This window comes from Cervus canadensis, chromosome 25 (assembly GCF_019320065.1).
Source record: "Cervus canadensis isolate Bull #8, Minnesota chromosome 25, ASM1932006v1, whole genome shotgun sequence".
NCBI classification, from domain to species: domain Eukaryota; kingdom Metazoa; phylum Chordata; class Mammalia; order Artiodactyla; family Cervidae; genus Cervus; species Cervus canadensis.
This window is the reverse complement of record NC_057410.1, coordinates 53,148,854-53,164,383: the sequence shown is the minus strand read 5'-3', so window position 1 is coordinate 53,164,383 and position 15,530 is coordinate 53,148,854. Positions and strand designations below refer to the sequence as shown.

Sequence of the window (15,530 nt, the reverse complement as noted above, 5' to 3'; positions counted from 1 at the left end):
AGGAACGCAGCTCTGGCTGAGCTAGGAGAAACACAACACAGAGGAAGTTAAACAGGGACTAACTCATATCAGGTTTCAGCTCCTGGAAATGATGCTTTAAGCACAATTTTTACAAGCTGGAGTCTATCCAAATAGGAACTGGGCTCTGGGGGAAATGTCATCTGATAAATAGTTCAAGAAACCAGGGATGTTAGGATGTTTTGACTTGAAAATCAAAGCTCTTAGCAGTCATACAAGAAGCCAGTTTCAAAGAAAAAGTTGCAATATGTAGAAGTAGATTTTCTTTTTCCTCTGAAACTCCATAAGGAAGAACTAAAACTAAATTATATAAATTCTAGGGGAGAAAGATTTTGTTTCAAATTAAGAAGAACACATTAATCATCAGACTTAGATGCAAAGGGAATGGGATGGGATGGGCAAAATGGGCAAACTGTTGGATCTTCCATACTTAGTTAGAAGGTGGGTGAACATAAACATAAAATACTTCAGTTAATGATGTGTGTGCTCAGTCACTTCAGTCATGTGCGACTCTTCGCGTCCCTATGTAGCTCAACAGGCTCCTCTGTCCATGGAATTCTCCAGGCAAGAAAACTAGAGTGGGTTGCCATTCCCTTCTCCAGAGGATCTTCCCGACCAAGGGATGAAACTCACATCTCACATCTACCTGCATTCACAGATGGGTTCTTTACCACTAGTACCACCTGGGAAGCCCCAATTAATGACAAGTCAGGTTAAATGTCCTGTAAAATCCTGCTCTACTCAGATTCTGAGGGTTTCTATGATATACGTGAAATAAATGCTACATGTCATTAATATGATGGAAATTCTGGGTAAATAAACTGTAGAGGGGAGGAGTTTCACAGAGCGATATTTCAGTCAAGTCTCAAAGTTCAGGTAGTATTTGTAAAGAAAGAACAGACGTTTGGACTCAGTGGGAGAGGGAGAGGGTGGGATGACTTGAGAGAATAGCATTGAAACATATACATTAACATATGTAAAACAGATAGCCGGTGGGAGTTTGATGTGTGACACAGGGCGGTCAAAGCCAGTGCTCTGCAACAGCTGGGGGGATAGAGGGAAGAGGGGGATTCCGAAGGGAGGGGACACATGTATGCCTATGGCCAATTCATACTGATGTATGGCAAAAACCATCGCAATATTGTAATTATCCTCCAATTAATTTTTTTTTTAAAGAAAGCAAGTCAAAAAAAGAAAAAGAAAAGTAGTAAGTACATTCCAAGGATGAGGCAGAATTATTTAAGACATCCTGAGTAGACAAGCCTGGTTGGACCAGAGTGCCTTCTGGAGCTGTCTTTAGTAAAGTTAAAAGACAAGGTAGGAGCCAGATAGTGAAATACCTTCACCCCTGTCCAAATCTTGACTTTACCCTGAAGACAGTGAAGTAACCAAAGTAAATACATACATACATACCTAGGGGGAGGGGGGCTAGCTTACTGGTTAAAAAGAATTAGTGAGTCAGACAGATCTGCATTCAAATTCCAACCCCATCACTTGTTAGCTGTCATGCCTCTCTAAGTTCTAATCCCCTCATCTGTCTATTAAAGATAATGCTGCTGCTGCTGCTAAGCCCCTTCAGCTGTGTCCAACTCTGTGCGACCCCATAGACGGGCAGCCCACCAGACTCCCCCTGGGATTCTCCAGGCAAGAACACTGGAGTGGGTTGCCATTGCTTTCTCTGGATAAAGGTAATGAGGTTAATGATATTATCCATCTCATAGACTTGTTGTCAGAATTAAGTGAGCTATTGAATGTAAATCTGATACATACTAAGCAGCAATAAACAATGCTGCTAAGTCGCTTCAGTCCTGTCCGACTCTGTGCAACCCCATAGACAGCAGCCCACCAGGCTCCTCCGTCCATGGGATTTTCCAGGCAAGAATATTGGAGTGGGGTGCCATTGCCTTCTCTGACAATAAACAATAGCTATAATTATTTTTAAAAGAAGTGGGACATGGAGGCAGAGAAAGAGAGAAGGGAAATTCCAAGCATTCAAAACACACTATCCTTTGAAATGGTAAATATTAAAGCAATTATTGATTTCGCTCAATCAAGACTTAATCTATCGTAAACATATCCTCTTAATATCTGTCCTAAACTGCCTCAGAACTTCATAAGAAGCTGGGGAAAAAATTAGAAATAGTCCCAGATTCTTCTTATTGCATAGTGACAGAATAATTGGTCAAAATATGCAAAAGGGAGACATTTTTCCAATTCTTAAGGAACACACCTGTCAAAAATAAGTAAAAGGAAAACCGTGTCCAACTCTCCAAATAACCCACAAGTTCTAATTACCTTTCCTTGAAGTTCAGAAAAGGCTTTCTGGAATACTCTTTCATTTTCATTTGTTGAACTCAAAAGACGTGCATTAATCATGAGAGTCTTATTCAGAGTTTGTTCAGTCTGAAAATTGAAAAGTGCTGCTAAATGATTCATGCCAGGAGGTAGCATGTCAATTTTTCAGACTTTTCCAAAACTGTCAGGTATAATACGTGTACACACCTTAGATTTGCTAGTAGTTGCTAGGATACCTGCTGCCACCTGCAGGAGTAGGATCATAAGCAGTCCTACGAAAAACTGAAAAAAAAAAAAAGGAAAGGAAAATATATTCAATATTATCCCCATTACATTCTGAAACCATGTGGGGATATTTTGGACATGGCGCTTCTTTCTGCAGTAGGGATCCTAATTACAGTAGGAGTATTAACCATGCTCTTCATTTATTCCACTCTCCACCTCAAGAATCAAATTTGGAGCCATTACTGCTCAGAAACATTTGCTCCAGAGACTGATTAAGGAAAATGATTAAAACTAAAATTGAATCATAGGATTGTAGGTAGCAATACGATGTTGAATGGAGGGAAGTTCAAAAACTGAAATGAAGTTATTTGAATATGATTTTTTTCTTCATCAAATACAAACTCAAACTTCAAGACAAATTTCAGAACTGACTTCAAAACAATGTCTCTACCACTGTGAGAATCACCTGGAGTCTTTTTACAAATATAGTCCTGAAACCTGCCTCAGATATACTGAATTCTAATTTCAGAGGTTCCCACAAATGAGTTTTTCATAAAAAGCTCCTAAAGTAATTAAGTCCTCAAAATGCAAATGAGGCCTTATTAATCAAAAAGCAACCACCAAGGATGATATTAGAGTTCCATTAAAGCTCTTTCATTGTAAAAGCTAGAGAGTTCCAGAAAAATATCTACTTCTGCTTTATTAACTATGCCAAAGCCATTGTGTGGATCACAACAAACTGTGGAAAATTCTGAAAGAGATGGGAATACCAAACCACCTGACCTGCCTCCTGAGAAATCTGTATGCAGGTCAGGAAGCAACAGTTAGAACTGGACATGGAATAGCAGACTGGTTCCAAATCAGGAAAGGAGTATATCAAGGCTCTCTATTGTCACCCTGCTTATTTAACTTCTCTGCAGAGTACATCATGAGAAATGCCAGGTTGGATGAAGCACAGACGGAATCAAGATTGCCAGGAGATATATCATTAACTTTAGATATGCAGATAACACCAACCTTATGGCAGAAAGTGAAGAAGAACAAAAGAGCCTCTTGATGAAAATGAAAAGAGTGAAAAAGCTGGCTTAAAACTCAACATTCAGAAAACTAAGATCATGGCATTCAGTCCTATCACTTGATGGCAAACAGATGGGGAAACAATGGGAACAGTGAGAGACTTTATTTTGGGGGGGCTCCAAAATCACTGCAGATAGTGACTGCAGCCATGAAATTAAGAGACACTTGCTCCTTGGAAGAAAAGTTATGACCAACTTAGCATATTAAAAAGCAGAGACATTACTTTGACAACAAAGGTCCATCTAGTCAAAGCTATGGTTTTTCCAGTGGTCATGTATGGATGTGAGAGTTGGACCATAAAGAAAGCTGAGCACCAAAGAATAGATGCTTTTGAACTATGGTGTTGGAGAAGACTCTTGAGAGTCCCTAGGACTGAAAGAGATTCAACCAGTCCATCCTAAAGGAGCTCAGTCCTGGGTGTTCATTGGAAGGACTGATGCTAAAGCTGAAACTCCAATACTTTGGCCACCTCATGCGAAGAGTTGACTCATTGGAAAAGACCCTGGTGCTGCAAAAGATTGAAGGCAGGAGAAGGGGTTGACAGAGGATGAGATGGTTGGATGGCATCACTGACTCGATGGACATGGGTTTGGGTGGACTGCGGGAGTTGGTGATGGACAGGGAGGCCCTGGCGTGCTGCAGTCCATGGGGTCACAAAGAGTCTGATATGACTGAGCAACTGAGCTGAACTGAACTGAAAGCTCTTTTACCTTGCCTCATAATAAACCATCAGTTAAAAAATATTTGTTCAGGGACTGACACAATACTTCTTTTATTAGAGAAGAAACAAGTTCAGATGAACTCTGATAAACTCTTATGTCAGATTTCTATCTAATAAATACTTGAATTTAAATTTTTTTGTTCTATATCCACTTATTATTGTCTACTGTGTAAGTGTTCAAAGTGAATTATCTGTTGGTTATCTCAACCCAAATTATCCTTGAAGATTTCTAAAGGACAAATCTGATTATCTCATGTCCTTACAATTTTCTTAGCATGGACTGTGATTTGATACTAGTCCATACTCAGACCCACCTTCCATCATTTACTGAAAACAGTCCTTACACACTCTAGCCATACCCAAGATTTTTCAGTTCCCCAAAGATGCTAGCACTGTACTGCCAGGCTCTCTCCATGGAAAGCTCATCACACCCTTACCCATACAAACACCTTATCCATTTCTGCTTCCAGCTTGAAAGTTCCCTCCTTTATCATTGCTCTTTTCTTCTTGGACCACCTTTGCTGTAGCTAATTGTTTATTTGTTAGTCTTCCTTAATGAGTTCCATGAAGTGATGGGACCAGATGCCATGATCCTAGTTTTCTGAATGTTGAGCTTTAAGCCAACATTTTCACTCTCCTCTTTCACTTTCATCAAGAGGCTCTTTAGTTCTTCTTCACTTTCTGCCATAAGGGTGATGTCATCTGCCTATCTGAGGTTATTGATATTTCTCCCAGCAAACTTGACTCCAGCTTATGCTTCATCCAACCTGGCATTTCTCATGATGTACTCTGCAGAGAAGTTAAATAAGCAGGGTGACAATATGCAGCCTTGATGTACTCCTTTTCCTAGGACTGCAAGGAGATCCTAACAGAACCAGTCCTAACAGAACCAGTCTGTTATTCCATGTCCAGTCCTAACTGTTGCTTCCTGACCTGCATACAGATTTCTCAAGAGGCAGGTCAGGTGGTTTGGTATTCCCATTTCTTGAAGAATGCCCACAGTTTGTTGTGATCCACACAGTCAAAGGCTTTGGCATAGTCAATAAAGCACAAGTAGATGTTTTTCTGGAACTCTCCTGCTTTTTCAATGATCCAACAGATGTTGGCAATTTGATCTCTGGTTCCTCTGCCTTTTCGAAAACCAGCTTGAACATCCAGAAGTTCATGGTTCATGTATTGCTGAAGCCTGACTTAGAGAACTTTGAGCATTACTTTGCTAGTGTGTGAGATGAGTGCAATTGTGTGGTAGTTTAAGCATTCTTTGGGATTGCCTTTCTTTGGGATTGGAATGAAAACTGACCTTTTCCAGTCCCGTGGCCACTGCTGAGTGTTCCAAATTTGCTGGCATATTGAGTGTAGCACTTTCACAGCATCATCTTTTAGGATTTGAAATAGCTCAGCTGAATTTCCATCACCTCCACTAGCTTTGTTCATGGTGATGCTGCCTAAGGCCCACTTGACTTCACATTCCAGGATGTCTGCTTCTAGGTGAGTGATCACACCACTGTGATTATCTGGGTCATGAAGATCTTTTTTGTACAGTTCTTCTGTGTATTCTTGCCATCTCTTCTTAATATCTTCTGCTTCCATTAGGTCCATACCATTTCTGTCCTTTATTGAGCCCAACTTTGCATGAAATATTCCCTTGGTAGCTCTAATTTTCTTGAAGAGAACTCTAGCCTTTCCCGTTAAATTGTTTTCCTCTCTATCTTTGCACTGGTCACTGAGGAAGGCTTTCTTATCTCTCCTTGTTATTCTTTGGAATTCTGTATTCAAATGGGTATATCTTTCTTTTTCTCCTTTGCTTTTTGCTTCTCTTCTTTTCACAACTATTTGTAAGGCCTCCTCAGACAACCATTTTGCTTTTTTGCATTTCTTTTTCTTGGGGATGGTCTTGTTCTCTGTCTCCTGTACAGTGTCACGAACCTCCATCCATAGTTCATCAGGCACTCTGTCTATCAGATCTAGTCCCTTAAATCTATTTCTCACTTCTACTGTATAATCATTAAGAATTTGATTTAGGTCATACCTGAATGGTCTAGTGGTTTTCCCTACTGTCTTCAATTTAAGTCTGAATTTGGCAATAAGGAGTTCATGATCTGAGCCACAGTCAGCTCCCAGTCTTGTTTTTGCTGACTGTGTAGAGCTTCTTCATCTTTGGCTGCAAAGAACATAATCAATCTGATTTCAGTGCTGGCCATCTGGTGATGTCCATGTGTAGAGCCTTCTCTTGTGTTGTTGAAGAGAGTGTTTGCTATGACTAGTGCGTTCTCCTGGCAAAACTCTGTTTTGCTTCATTCTGTACTCCAAGGCCAAATTTGCCTGTTACTCCAGGTGTTTCTTGACTTCCTACTTTTGCATTTCACTCCCCTATAATGAAAAGGATGTCTTTTTTGGGTATTAGTTCTAGAAGGTATTGTAGGTCTTCATATAACTGTTCAACTTCAGCTTCTTTAGTGTTACTGGTTGGGGCATAGACTTGGATTACTTCTCTCGTGGTACCCTCTAATTTGAGATAATTATATTAGCTTCCACAACAAAACCCTCTAAATAAAGTGAGAGAGTTACATCAATCTTCACAAGTCCTTCTGACAGATAATGGGAATGGGAAATAATCCTCCAAAGTCTGAAGGTTGGGTATTGGGATGCGTTGGGAAAACTCACCAAAATCATCATGAACTGGTTTTCTTTCATGGCACCACAGCATCCCAGGAAACCCAGAATCATGATGACAGCACCCACAAAAATTAACATATTCACAACAATAAAGGGGCTAAGGTTAGCATCCCCAGGAACAAGAATCTGAAAATGAAAAAGAGATTAATGGCAGAAAATTCATTTTCTTGATGTTTGTTATTCAACAAATATCCACTGGGGACCTACTATGTGCCAAACCCTGTTCTAAGACACTGAGATGCCATAGTGATGTAAACAAGCAAAAATTCCTGCCTTTAAGGAGCTTACCTTCTATTGAGGTGTTACTTGTCCAATGTTTCCAATTTTATGCCTTTTGAAGCTTTATATTGGATGTTGGATGAAAGAAACGCAATAGGCTCTTCAAACAAAAATTTTTTAAAGTTCAGAAGGATCAGTAGTTTTATCCATGATGTGATCTTTGATTTGTGTAGTTTGTGTTTTATCGGAGAAGGCAATGGCACCCCACTCCAGTACTCTTGCCTGGAAAATCAGATGGATGGGGGAGCCTGGTAGGCTGCAGTCCATGGGGTCGCTAAGAGTCGGACACGACTGAATGACTTCACTTTCACTTTTCACTTTTATGCATTGGAGAAGGAAACCACAACCCACTCCAGTGTTCTTGCCTGGAGAATCCCAGGGACGGTGGAACCTGGTGGGCTGCCGTCTATGGGGTCGCACAGAGTCGGACACGACTGAAGCGGCTTAGCAGCAGCAGCAGCAGCATATACATGTTTTTATGGTAGTTTAGTTAAATTATAAAGCCTAAGTTCCTCAAACTACTGATAGACTCAACAGTATGAATAAATCTCTAAAACATTATGTTCGGCTAAATGTACCATATTCAAAAGAGTGACTACTGTATAATTCCATTTATATGGCAATCAAGAATAGATAAATCTACGCAAAAATAAACAAATGGGATCTCATCAAACTTACAAGCTTACGCATAGCAAAGGAAACCATAAACAAAACAAAAAGACAACCTACAAAATGGGAGAAAATATTTGCAAATAATGCGACCTACAAGGGATTAATTTACAAAAGATACAAATAGCTCATCTATCAACAGCAACAACAATAAAAACAACCCAATCAAAAAATGGGCAGAAGAACTAAATGGGCATTTCTACGAAGACATAAAGAAGGCTAACGCATGTGAAAAGGTGCTCGATATAGCTAACTATTAAAGAAATGCAAATCAAAACTATAATGAGATATCATCTCATATCAATTAGAATGGCCATCATGAAGTCTACAAACAAGTGAGGGAGAGGGTGTGCAGGAAAGGGATCCCTCCTACATGGTTGGTGGGATATAAGCTGCTGCAGTCACTATGGGAAACAGTATGGAGGTTCCTCAAAAACAAAAAAGAGAGTTGCCATATTACCCAGCAATCCTAGTCCTAGGCATATATCTGGGTAAAACTATAATTCAAAAAAATATGCATCCTTATGTTTAAAGCAATTCACAATAGCCAATACATGGGAACAGTCTAAATGTCCATCAGTGGATGAATGGATAAAGAAGATATGCTATATATGCTATTTAAAATAGCTAGGACATAGAAGCAACCTAGATGTCCATCAACAGATGAATGGATAAAGAAGTTGTGGTGTATATACAAAATGGAATATTATTCAACTATAAAAAGGAATGCATTTGAGTCAGTTCTAATGAGATGGATGGACCTAGAGCTTATTATGCAGAGTGAAGTAAGTCAGAAAGAGAAAGACAAATATCATTATTAATGCATATAGAGAGAGTCTAGAAAGATGGTACTGATGGTCCTATTTTCAGGGCAGCAAAGGAGATGCAGACATAAAGGACAGACTTTTGGTCACAGTAGAGGAGGTAGAAGGTGGGATGACTGGAGAGAGTAATAGTGAAATGTATACATCACCACATGTCAAATATAGAGTCAGTGGGAATTTGCTGTAGGAAACCTAAAGCCAGCGCTCTGTGATAATCTAGAAGGGTTGGATGGAGACGGAGGTGGGAGGGAGGTTTAAGAGAGAGGGAGCATATGTATACCTATGGCTGATTCATGCTGATGTATGGCAGAAATCATCACAATATTGTAAAGTAATTATTCTCAAATTTAAAATAAAATAAAAATTTTTTTAAGATATGCTCTGTGTGTGTATATATACACACACATTCATACAATGCTACATACAAATACACACACATACATACTCACGACAAGGAATACTACTCAACCATTAAAAAGAATAAAGTAATGCCATTTGCAGTAACATCAAAGAACCCAGAGATTATCATAGCAAGTGAAGTAAGTCAGAAAGAGAAAGATAAATACCATATCATACAACTTATATGCAGAATCTAAAATATGACACAAATGAACTTTTATGAAACAGACTCACAGACATAGAGAACAGACTTGTGTTTGCCAAGGGGGAGGTGGGGTGGGAGGAAATGGAGTGGGAATTTGAGGTTAACAGATGAAAACTATTATATACAGAATGAATAAACAACAAGGTCCTACTGTATAGCACAAGGAACTGTATTCAATATTCTGTGATAAACCATAATGGAAAAGAATATTTTAAAAGAATGTATATATATGTACAATAAAATTGAATCACTTTTCTGTACAGCAGAAATTAACATAACATTGTAAATCAACTATATTTTGATTTTTAAAAAAATATCCAGATGGGGAATTTAAAAAAGAGTAGGTAAATCCAACCTATGATGATAGAAATCAGAGCAGTGATGGACTTTGAGCAGAGTATCAAGTAAAGAGGGAACAGACTGCAAAGGGATATGAGGAAACTTTCATGAGTTAATAAAAATTCTTTTCATTTTGATTGTAATAGTGATTACAGAGGTCTATACATTTGCCAAAACAAACCAACCATATTTTAAACTAAGAAAATAAGTCTAGTTCCTGATATTCCATATCAGGTCTATCTCGTTCCCAGGAAGTATAGTCTATAGAGTCTTCCAGAAACTCTTTTGCCTGACTATTTAGAAATGGGATATTGAGGAAAATATCTTAGGTCTCTTAATGATGGGCCGGACTACCAATCCTGCATAAATTGGTTCTTCTCTTCCCCACATCCATAACCTTCATCACTATCATAACACCTAGCCTCAATCTATCTCTTGCTCTACAGATATGACCAGAAGCAAATCACAATGAAACAATGAAACTTTGTGCCTGTGTTACATATGAGTGCTACGCACAGCCCATTCATCTCTCAGGAGATTTATCTACTGGGTTATTTCTAGGCAGACCACTAGTTACTACACTAGTTAAGAGGCTGCCTTCTGGGATCTGCGGCACAGCATGCAGATGTGTGCCTTTAACAGGAAATACGAAGAAACAAACGGACACTACTACTCATGATCTTTACATTTTTAAAGACTTTTAAAATTAATCCATAGCCTAGACAAAGCCTTTGTTTGACAATCAGAAAGAAGGAATGTGCTGAAGATTTAAGCACACTAAAAACAAAATCTATATTCTAGTCAGAGTCTTTATAGTTTCTTCTAACCATGAATTAGTTTCTAACTTTACTGGGCTCCAGTTTCCCACTTATGAAAGGAATTAGGCCAGCCTCTGTGAATATCCAAGGCTTTCTTTGAAATTAAGAGTTGATGCTCACAGATACTGTTTCAATTTGCATATTTAGAAAGCTTGGTTATGTCCTAAAGATTTTTTTTTGCCTCTTTTTCAGGCTTTTCTGGTTTCTTTCTTTTTTTTTTTTTTTTAATTGGTTTGCTTGTTAAGATTGGAGCTAAGGAATCAGTTTTGTTAGTAAGCAGGCATGGCATCTGAGTGAAGACAGATAACAACCCAAGGAATAAGCAGCACCAGGAAATCTGGTCTACCCACTCACCATCAACGGTTGCTTCATGACATTGTAGCCAGTCAGGAAAACCTTAAGGTATCCAAGACAGTTGAAGCTTCACCAGCTGAGTTATTGGTACTTTGGTCAGACAACACAGATATAGAAACAGTAGGTCAGATAGCCACCAGTGAGACGTGAATAGTGTGCTGTTGCCATTGTTTAGTCTTTCAGTTCCCCATTGTTTAGTCTTTCAGTTCCGTCTGACTCTTTGCGACTCCACAGACTGTAACCTGCCAGGCTCCTCTGTCCATGGCATTTTCCGGGCACGAATACTGGAGTGGGTTGCCATTTCCTTCTCCAGGGGATCTTCCCAACCCAGGGATGGAACTCACATCTCTTGAGTTTCCTGCATTGGCAGGCGGGTTCTTTACCATGGAGCCACCTGGAAGGCCCCTGGATAGTGTGGCCAGCACTTATTTGGCAGGTAATGAAGCACTTCTATGAGACCAATCTGGGCACAGGGACCCACTACCAACGTGGCCAGAAAGCAATGTGCTGGCCACCTGATGCTGACTCTTTTAAGACCAGCCCAACAAGTGGCTATTCTTATTTAGAAACAAAATGAAAATTTGAGTTCAGGTGTTTGTTTCGGGGAGAGATGTGTGTGCATGGTGGCTCAGTTGTGTCCAACTCTTTGCAACCCCATGGACTGTAGCCCACCAAGCTCCTCTGTCCATGCAATTCTCCAGGCAAGAACACTGGAGTGGGTTGCCTTTTCCTTCTACAGGTGATCTTCCTGACCCAGGGATTGAACCTGCATCTCCTGCATTGATTAGCAGGCAGATTCTTACAACTGTTCCACCTGGGAAGCAGTCAGGGCAGAGACAATAGAGTTTCAAAAGCTGTTTTGGAAGAACACTGTCTCTGTGTGTCTTCGGATGAGGGGGGATTTCTAAAGGAAAGGACATGACAGAACCTTGAAGAAGAAGGCTCAGGGTCCTCTTTGGATTATAAGGGATCTCCTAGGATGGCTGCATGTACACTTTGCCTCAAGCAGGGCTGAGTTCATCCTGAGGGAGAACAAGGCGTCTCTAGGGGACACTTTAGCACCCATGGCTTTGCTAAAAGATGTGCACAAAGACATCCTGGTGTCCTTCTTTTCTGTGTTTGCTCTCAGGTCTCCCCTTCTAAAACTTCTCCTGTTTTTCCACTAGAAAAATTTGGTTCTCTGCACAGTCTTGATTCTTTGTCACTGACTTTGAATAAGTATACGTCAAGCTGGTTAAAATTGTCCTGGAAGATACTGCCTTTTGTTTAGGGATAGAGACAAAGAGTGCAAGAGTCAAAATATAACTCAAGATGATGTCTAGCTCTATTAACTCATTCTTATCCCCAGATTTGGAGTAACACTGTCTCAAGGACAGCTCTTTAATACATTCAATGTGTGTGATTTCTGAGACTAAACACCAAGTTTGTTTACCAGAAGGACTGGGGGGAAATACAGCATTTGCATATCTACCAGAAACACAATAAAATTTTAAAATAAAAGACAGGTTGCACACACATCTTAAAAAGGCCAAAGCACCCTCTAAATCAATGGGTGTTCATGTCTAAGCTTATTTATGAGTTCCCAAGTCAGACATCAGCTTCTCAAAGATTCTGTGCATTTTTGAATACTGTTCTTGGCTCAAATTTCAGAATCCTAGGACATAAAGAAGTCACCGTTATATTTATCAGCATAAACCAAAGCCCAGATGGAATCGAATGTTACCGACTCATTACCACAGTTGTCTCCCCCTCAGTGTCCTCACCATGGCGAGGCTCAGGACGAGCACATGCCTAATCACCACTGTGCTTTTCTGGGTTCTCTATTGGTAGAATTTTAAAGGAAAGGAAAGAAAGGGAAAAGAAAGAAAGAGGGAAGGAGGAAAGAGAAAGAGGGAAAGAAAGAAAGACAGGATAGAAACAGTGAGAGAGAGAAGGTGAGAAAAAAAAAAAAGAAAGTTTCAGAAAACCCACCCATTTTAGGAAACGAATCAGAAGAGATGTCAACTTGCTTTTTCTTTCAACTAGGTTATTATGTCTAATAGCATATAATTGCACCATGGTCAAATAAGTTTTAATAGATAATGCATTACCTGAATTTTTGTTTTAAGAATATCTTAATACTTATTAGATAGGAACCGATATTCCTCTTAAAGAGGAAACTTTACTTGGGCAAACACTTTGAAATGGCCCTAGAAGTAGAAAATGTGAGATTGAACAGTGGCGAGAATCCAGATTACACAGCACAGGGTAACTGCCCCGCGAGATGTAAGAATCGTAATCTCAAGGGTGGAACATCCCTAAGAAGAAGGGAGACAGAAGTCTTTCCTAGCAGGGAAGTCAGGAAATGGTGCCGGCACCTGTGCTGACTAAAACTGACAGAACAACCCACACTCTCTCCACACTGTGACACTGGTACGAACAGAAACCATGTGTATGGAAATCAAAGACTAGAGCCAGAATTAACTGTATGAACTAAACTTCCTCCAGACCTGCAGAAATCCTGATAAGTGCTCTGGCAGCCGTGGAATGGCATGTGGTGGGAGAAACGGGATCCTGCTAATCTTATCTTGATGTCAGAAAGTGGGACATCACCAGTCAACTGCTGAGTTACATGGCTATGACCAGCCTTTTACTGTTATAAGGGATTACCCTCAACACCAGCTGCCCCAAGTCATTACAACTATCTTTGAATTTTGCTGCCTTTAAAACAGTTTAAAAAAGAAATAAAACAGATTCAAGTAACTCTTCTCCCAGAGAACATCTTACCATCTTTCCTTTTGGAGCAACACCTCACCCTGGAAATCAGCCAAATTCATTGTCAATATCTTGTACAAAAATTTCTCTTGGTTAGAGAGGCAAAGCAGTCTATATCCTGCAGATAATTTCAGGCTGCACTTTAACAAATAACAAAGCAGGCTGATTCTACTTTGGCCCCTTCTCACCTCTGCTGTCAACGCAATCTTCCTGTTTGGGGAATAACACCTTCTCTGTTCTCCAGAAGGACTCATTAATGCCTAACACAGTGCCCGGCATAGAGTGCGTAACCTTGATTAATTAATTATAAAGTCACTTAGCACAAATAATTATGTGAGGCAGTTAGGAAAATGCTATAAAACCATTTTATTATTACTATTGTTACTTTCCTCGCTATAAGAGAAATAAACTACTTTGTCAGTGGTGTAACATATTTATTTACCTCTTGACCAATTTTCCCTGCTCGTATCGAAATAGCTATGGAAAGGATAATGGCACCACATAGCTGCAGGAAAAAAAGGGGAAAAAAATGTTAGAATGTGCCTAAGATAAACTAAAACTCTAATTCCATACAACCCTAGCCATCTGGTTACAATGGTTTATCATTAATTCTACCATTATAACCTAAAAGACATAAATGAGGAATATTCATGTATAGATAATTGCTTGAATGTTCCACTGTAGTTGGAAAGTTTGATAAGAATAATCTGTTTCCCATCCACAGTCATTCATAGGTCTAGGACAAGAAGTCATCTTCACTATGGGGGACAGGAAAGATGGTTTTCCATATTTCAACTCTGTTTTTGCTAGATTTTAGCATGCAAAGGGCTACCAGGTGGCTCAGTGGTAAAAAATCCACCTGCCAAAGCAGGAGACAGAAGAGGCGGGGTTTCAGTCCCTGGGTCAGGAAGATCCCCTGGAGTAGGAAATGATTACCCACTCCAGTATTCTTGCCTGGGAAATTACATGGACAGAGGAGCCTGGTGGGCTAGAGTCCATGGGGTCACAGAGAGTCAGATATGACTGAGCACACACATGCACACTCACACAACATACGAAAGTTATGTCATAACAATTTCAAGAAAAAATATCCTTATTGGACCTCTGGGCTTGTCTCTCAGAAGCTGTCTTAGACCTTAAAAGAAGGGTGAAACTGATAATCACCAAAAATTCCTACAAGATTCAAGCCAGATATACAGGCAACAGTAGAACATTTGACAAAATTTGCAGTTAAGCAACAACGGTTTACAACACTGTACCCAAACAAACTCTTAAAAATAAGCTCTTTTAGGTAGTAAAGCATACCCAGAGAAGAGGAACAATGAGGAACAGTATTTAAAGTCTTAAATTCCTGTAATGACTGTACCAGATTATTTAATTTGGACCAAGGCCAACACATAAAATGTGAAACACATTTTACTTTAGTGTAAGAAAAAACCTTGTCTTTTAGGTTTGGGTTTTTTGTTTTGTTTGTTTATGATATAGATGTTGTAGCCTTAAAAAAAATCAAAGATCTATTATTAGACAGAGATGTTAAGAACAAGCTTGGTAACCGACAGACACAGCAGTAGACTTTAGAGGAGTTTCTAGACTATTCTGGCCTCAGGGTGCTCTGACAGAGAAATGTCTAAGTCCTCCAAACCCTGTGACCTGGTAGCATCATTGTTTTCATGCATGCTTGGGCTGTATGCTCCAAACCGCCAAAGAGCTGTTTCACTTAATGGCTTCTCATTACATTTGGTGTGGAAGCAGACTCAGGGCTTTGTGAAAGCAATAGTAAGTGCAATGAGTGGCTAAACCTATGCTCCCTAATAGATCTCAAAAATCATCTAGATTCAAACATTTCATTTCAATAAAGAAACTGGAATCTCCCAAGA

The 15,530-nt window shown here is 39.6% G+C and overlaps 1 protein-coding gene across 4 annotated transcripts in view; it reads right to left on the bottom strand.

Moving 5' to 3' along the window:
• TSPAN8 (tetraspanin 8) overlaps nucleotides 1-15,530 on the bottom strand; it is a 278,039-nt gene that overhangs the window by 12,675 nt on the left and 249,834 nt on the right. For 3 of the 4 annotated variants that reach the window (XM_043447173.1, XM_043447174.1, XM_043447175.1), the window contains 4 exons: nucleotides 14,096-14,158; nucleotides 7,001-7,138; nucleotides 2,521-2,595; nucleotides 2,314-2,421 (listed from right to left, as the gene is read on the bottom strand). In XM_043447173.1, the coding sequence (XP_043303108.1) occupies nucleotides 2,314-2,421; nucleotides 2,521-2,595; nucleotides 7,001-7,138; nucleotides 14,096-14,158 (384 nt within the window). Of the gene's footprint in view, nucleotides 1-2,313; nucleotides 2,422-2,520; nucleotides 2,596-7,000; nucleotides 7,139-10,899; nucleotides 10,990-14,095; nucleotides 14,159-15,530 lie in introns of those variants that run through there. The other variant, XM_043447176.1, reaches the window with a different exon arrangement.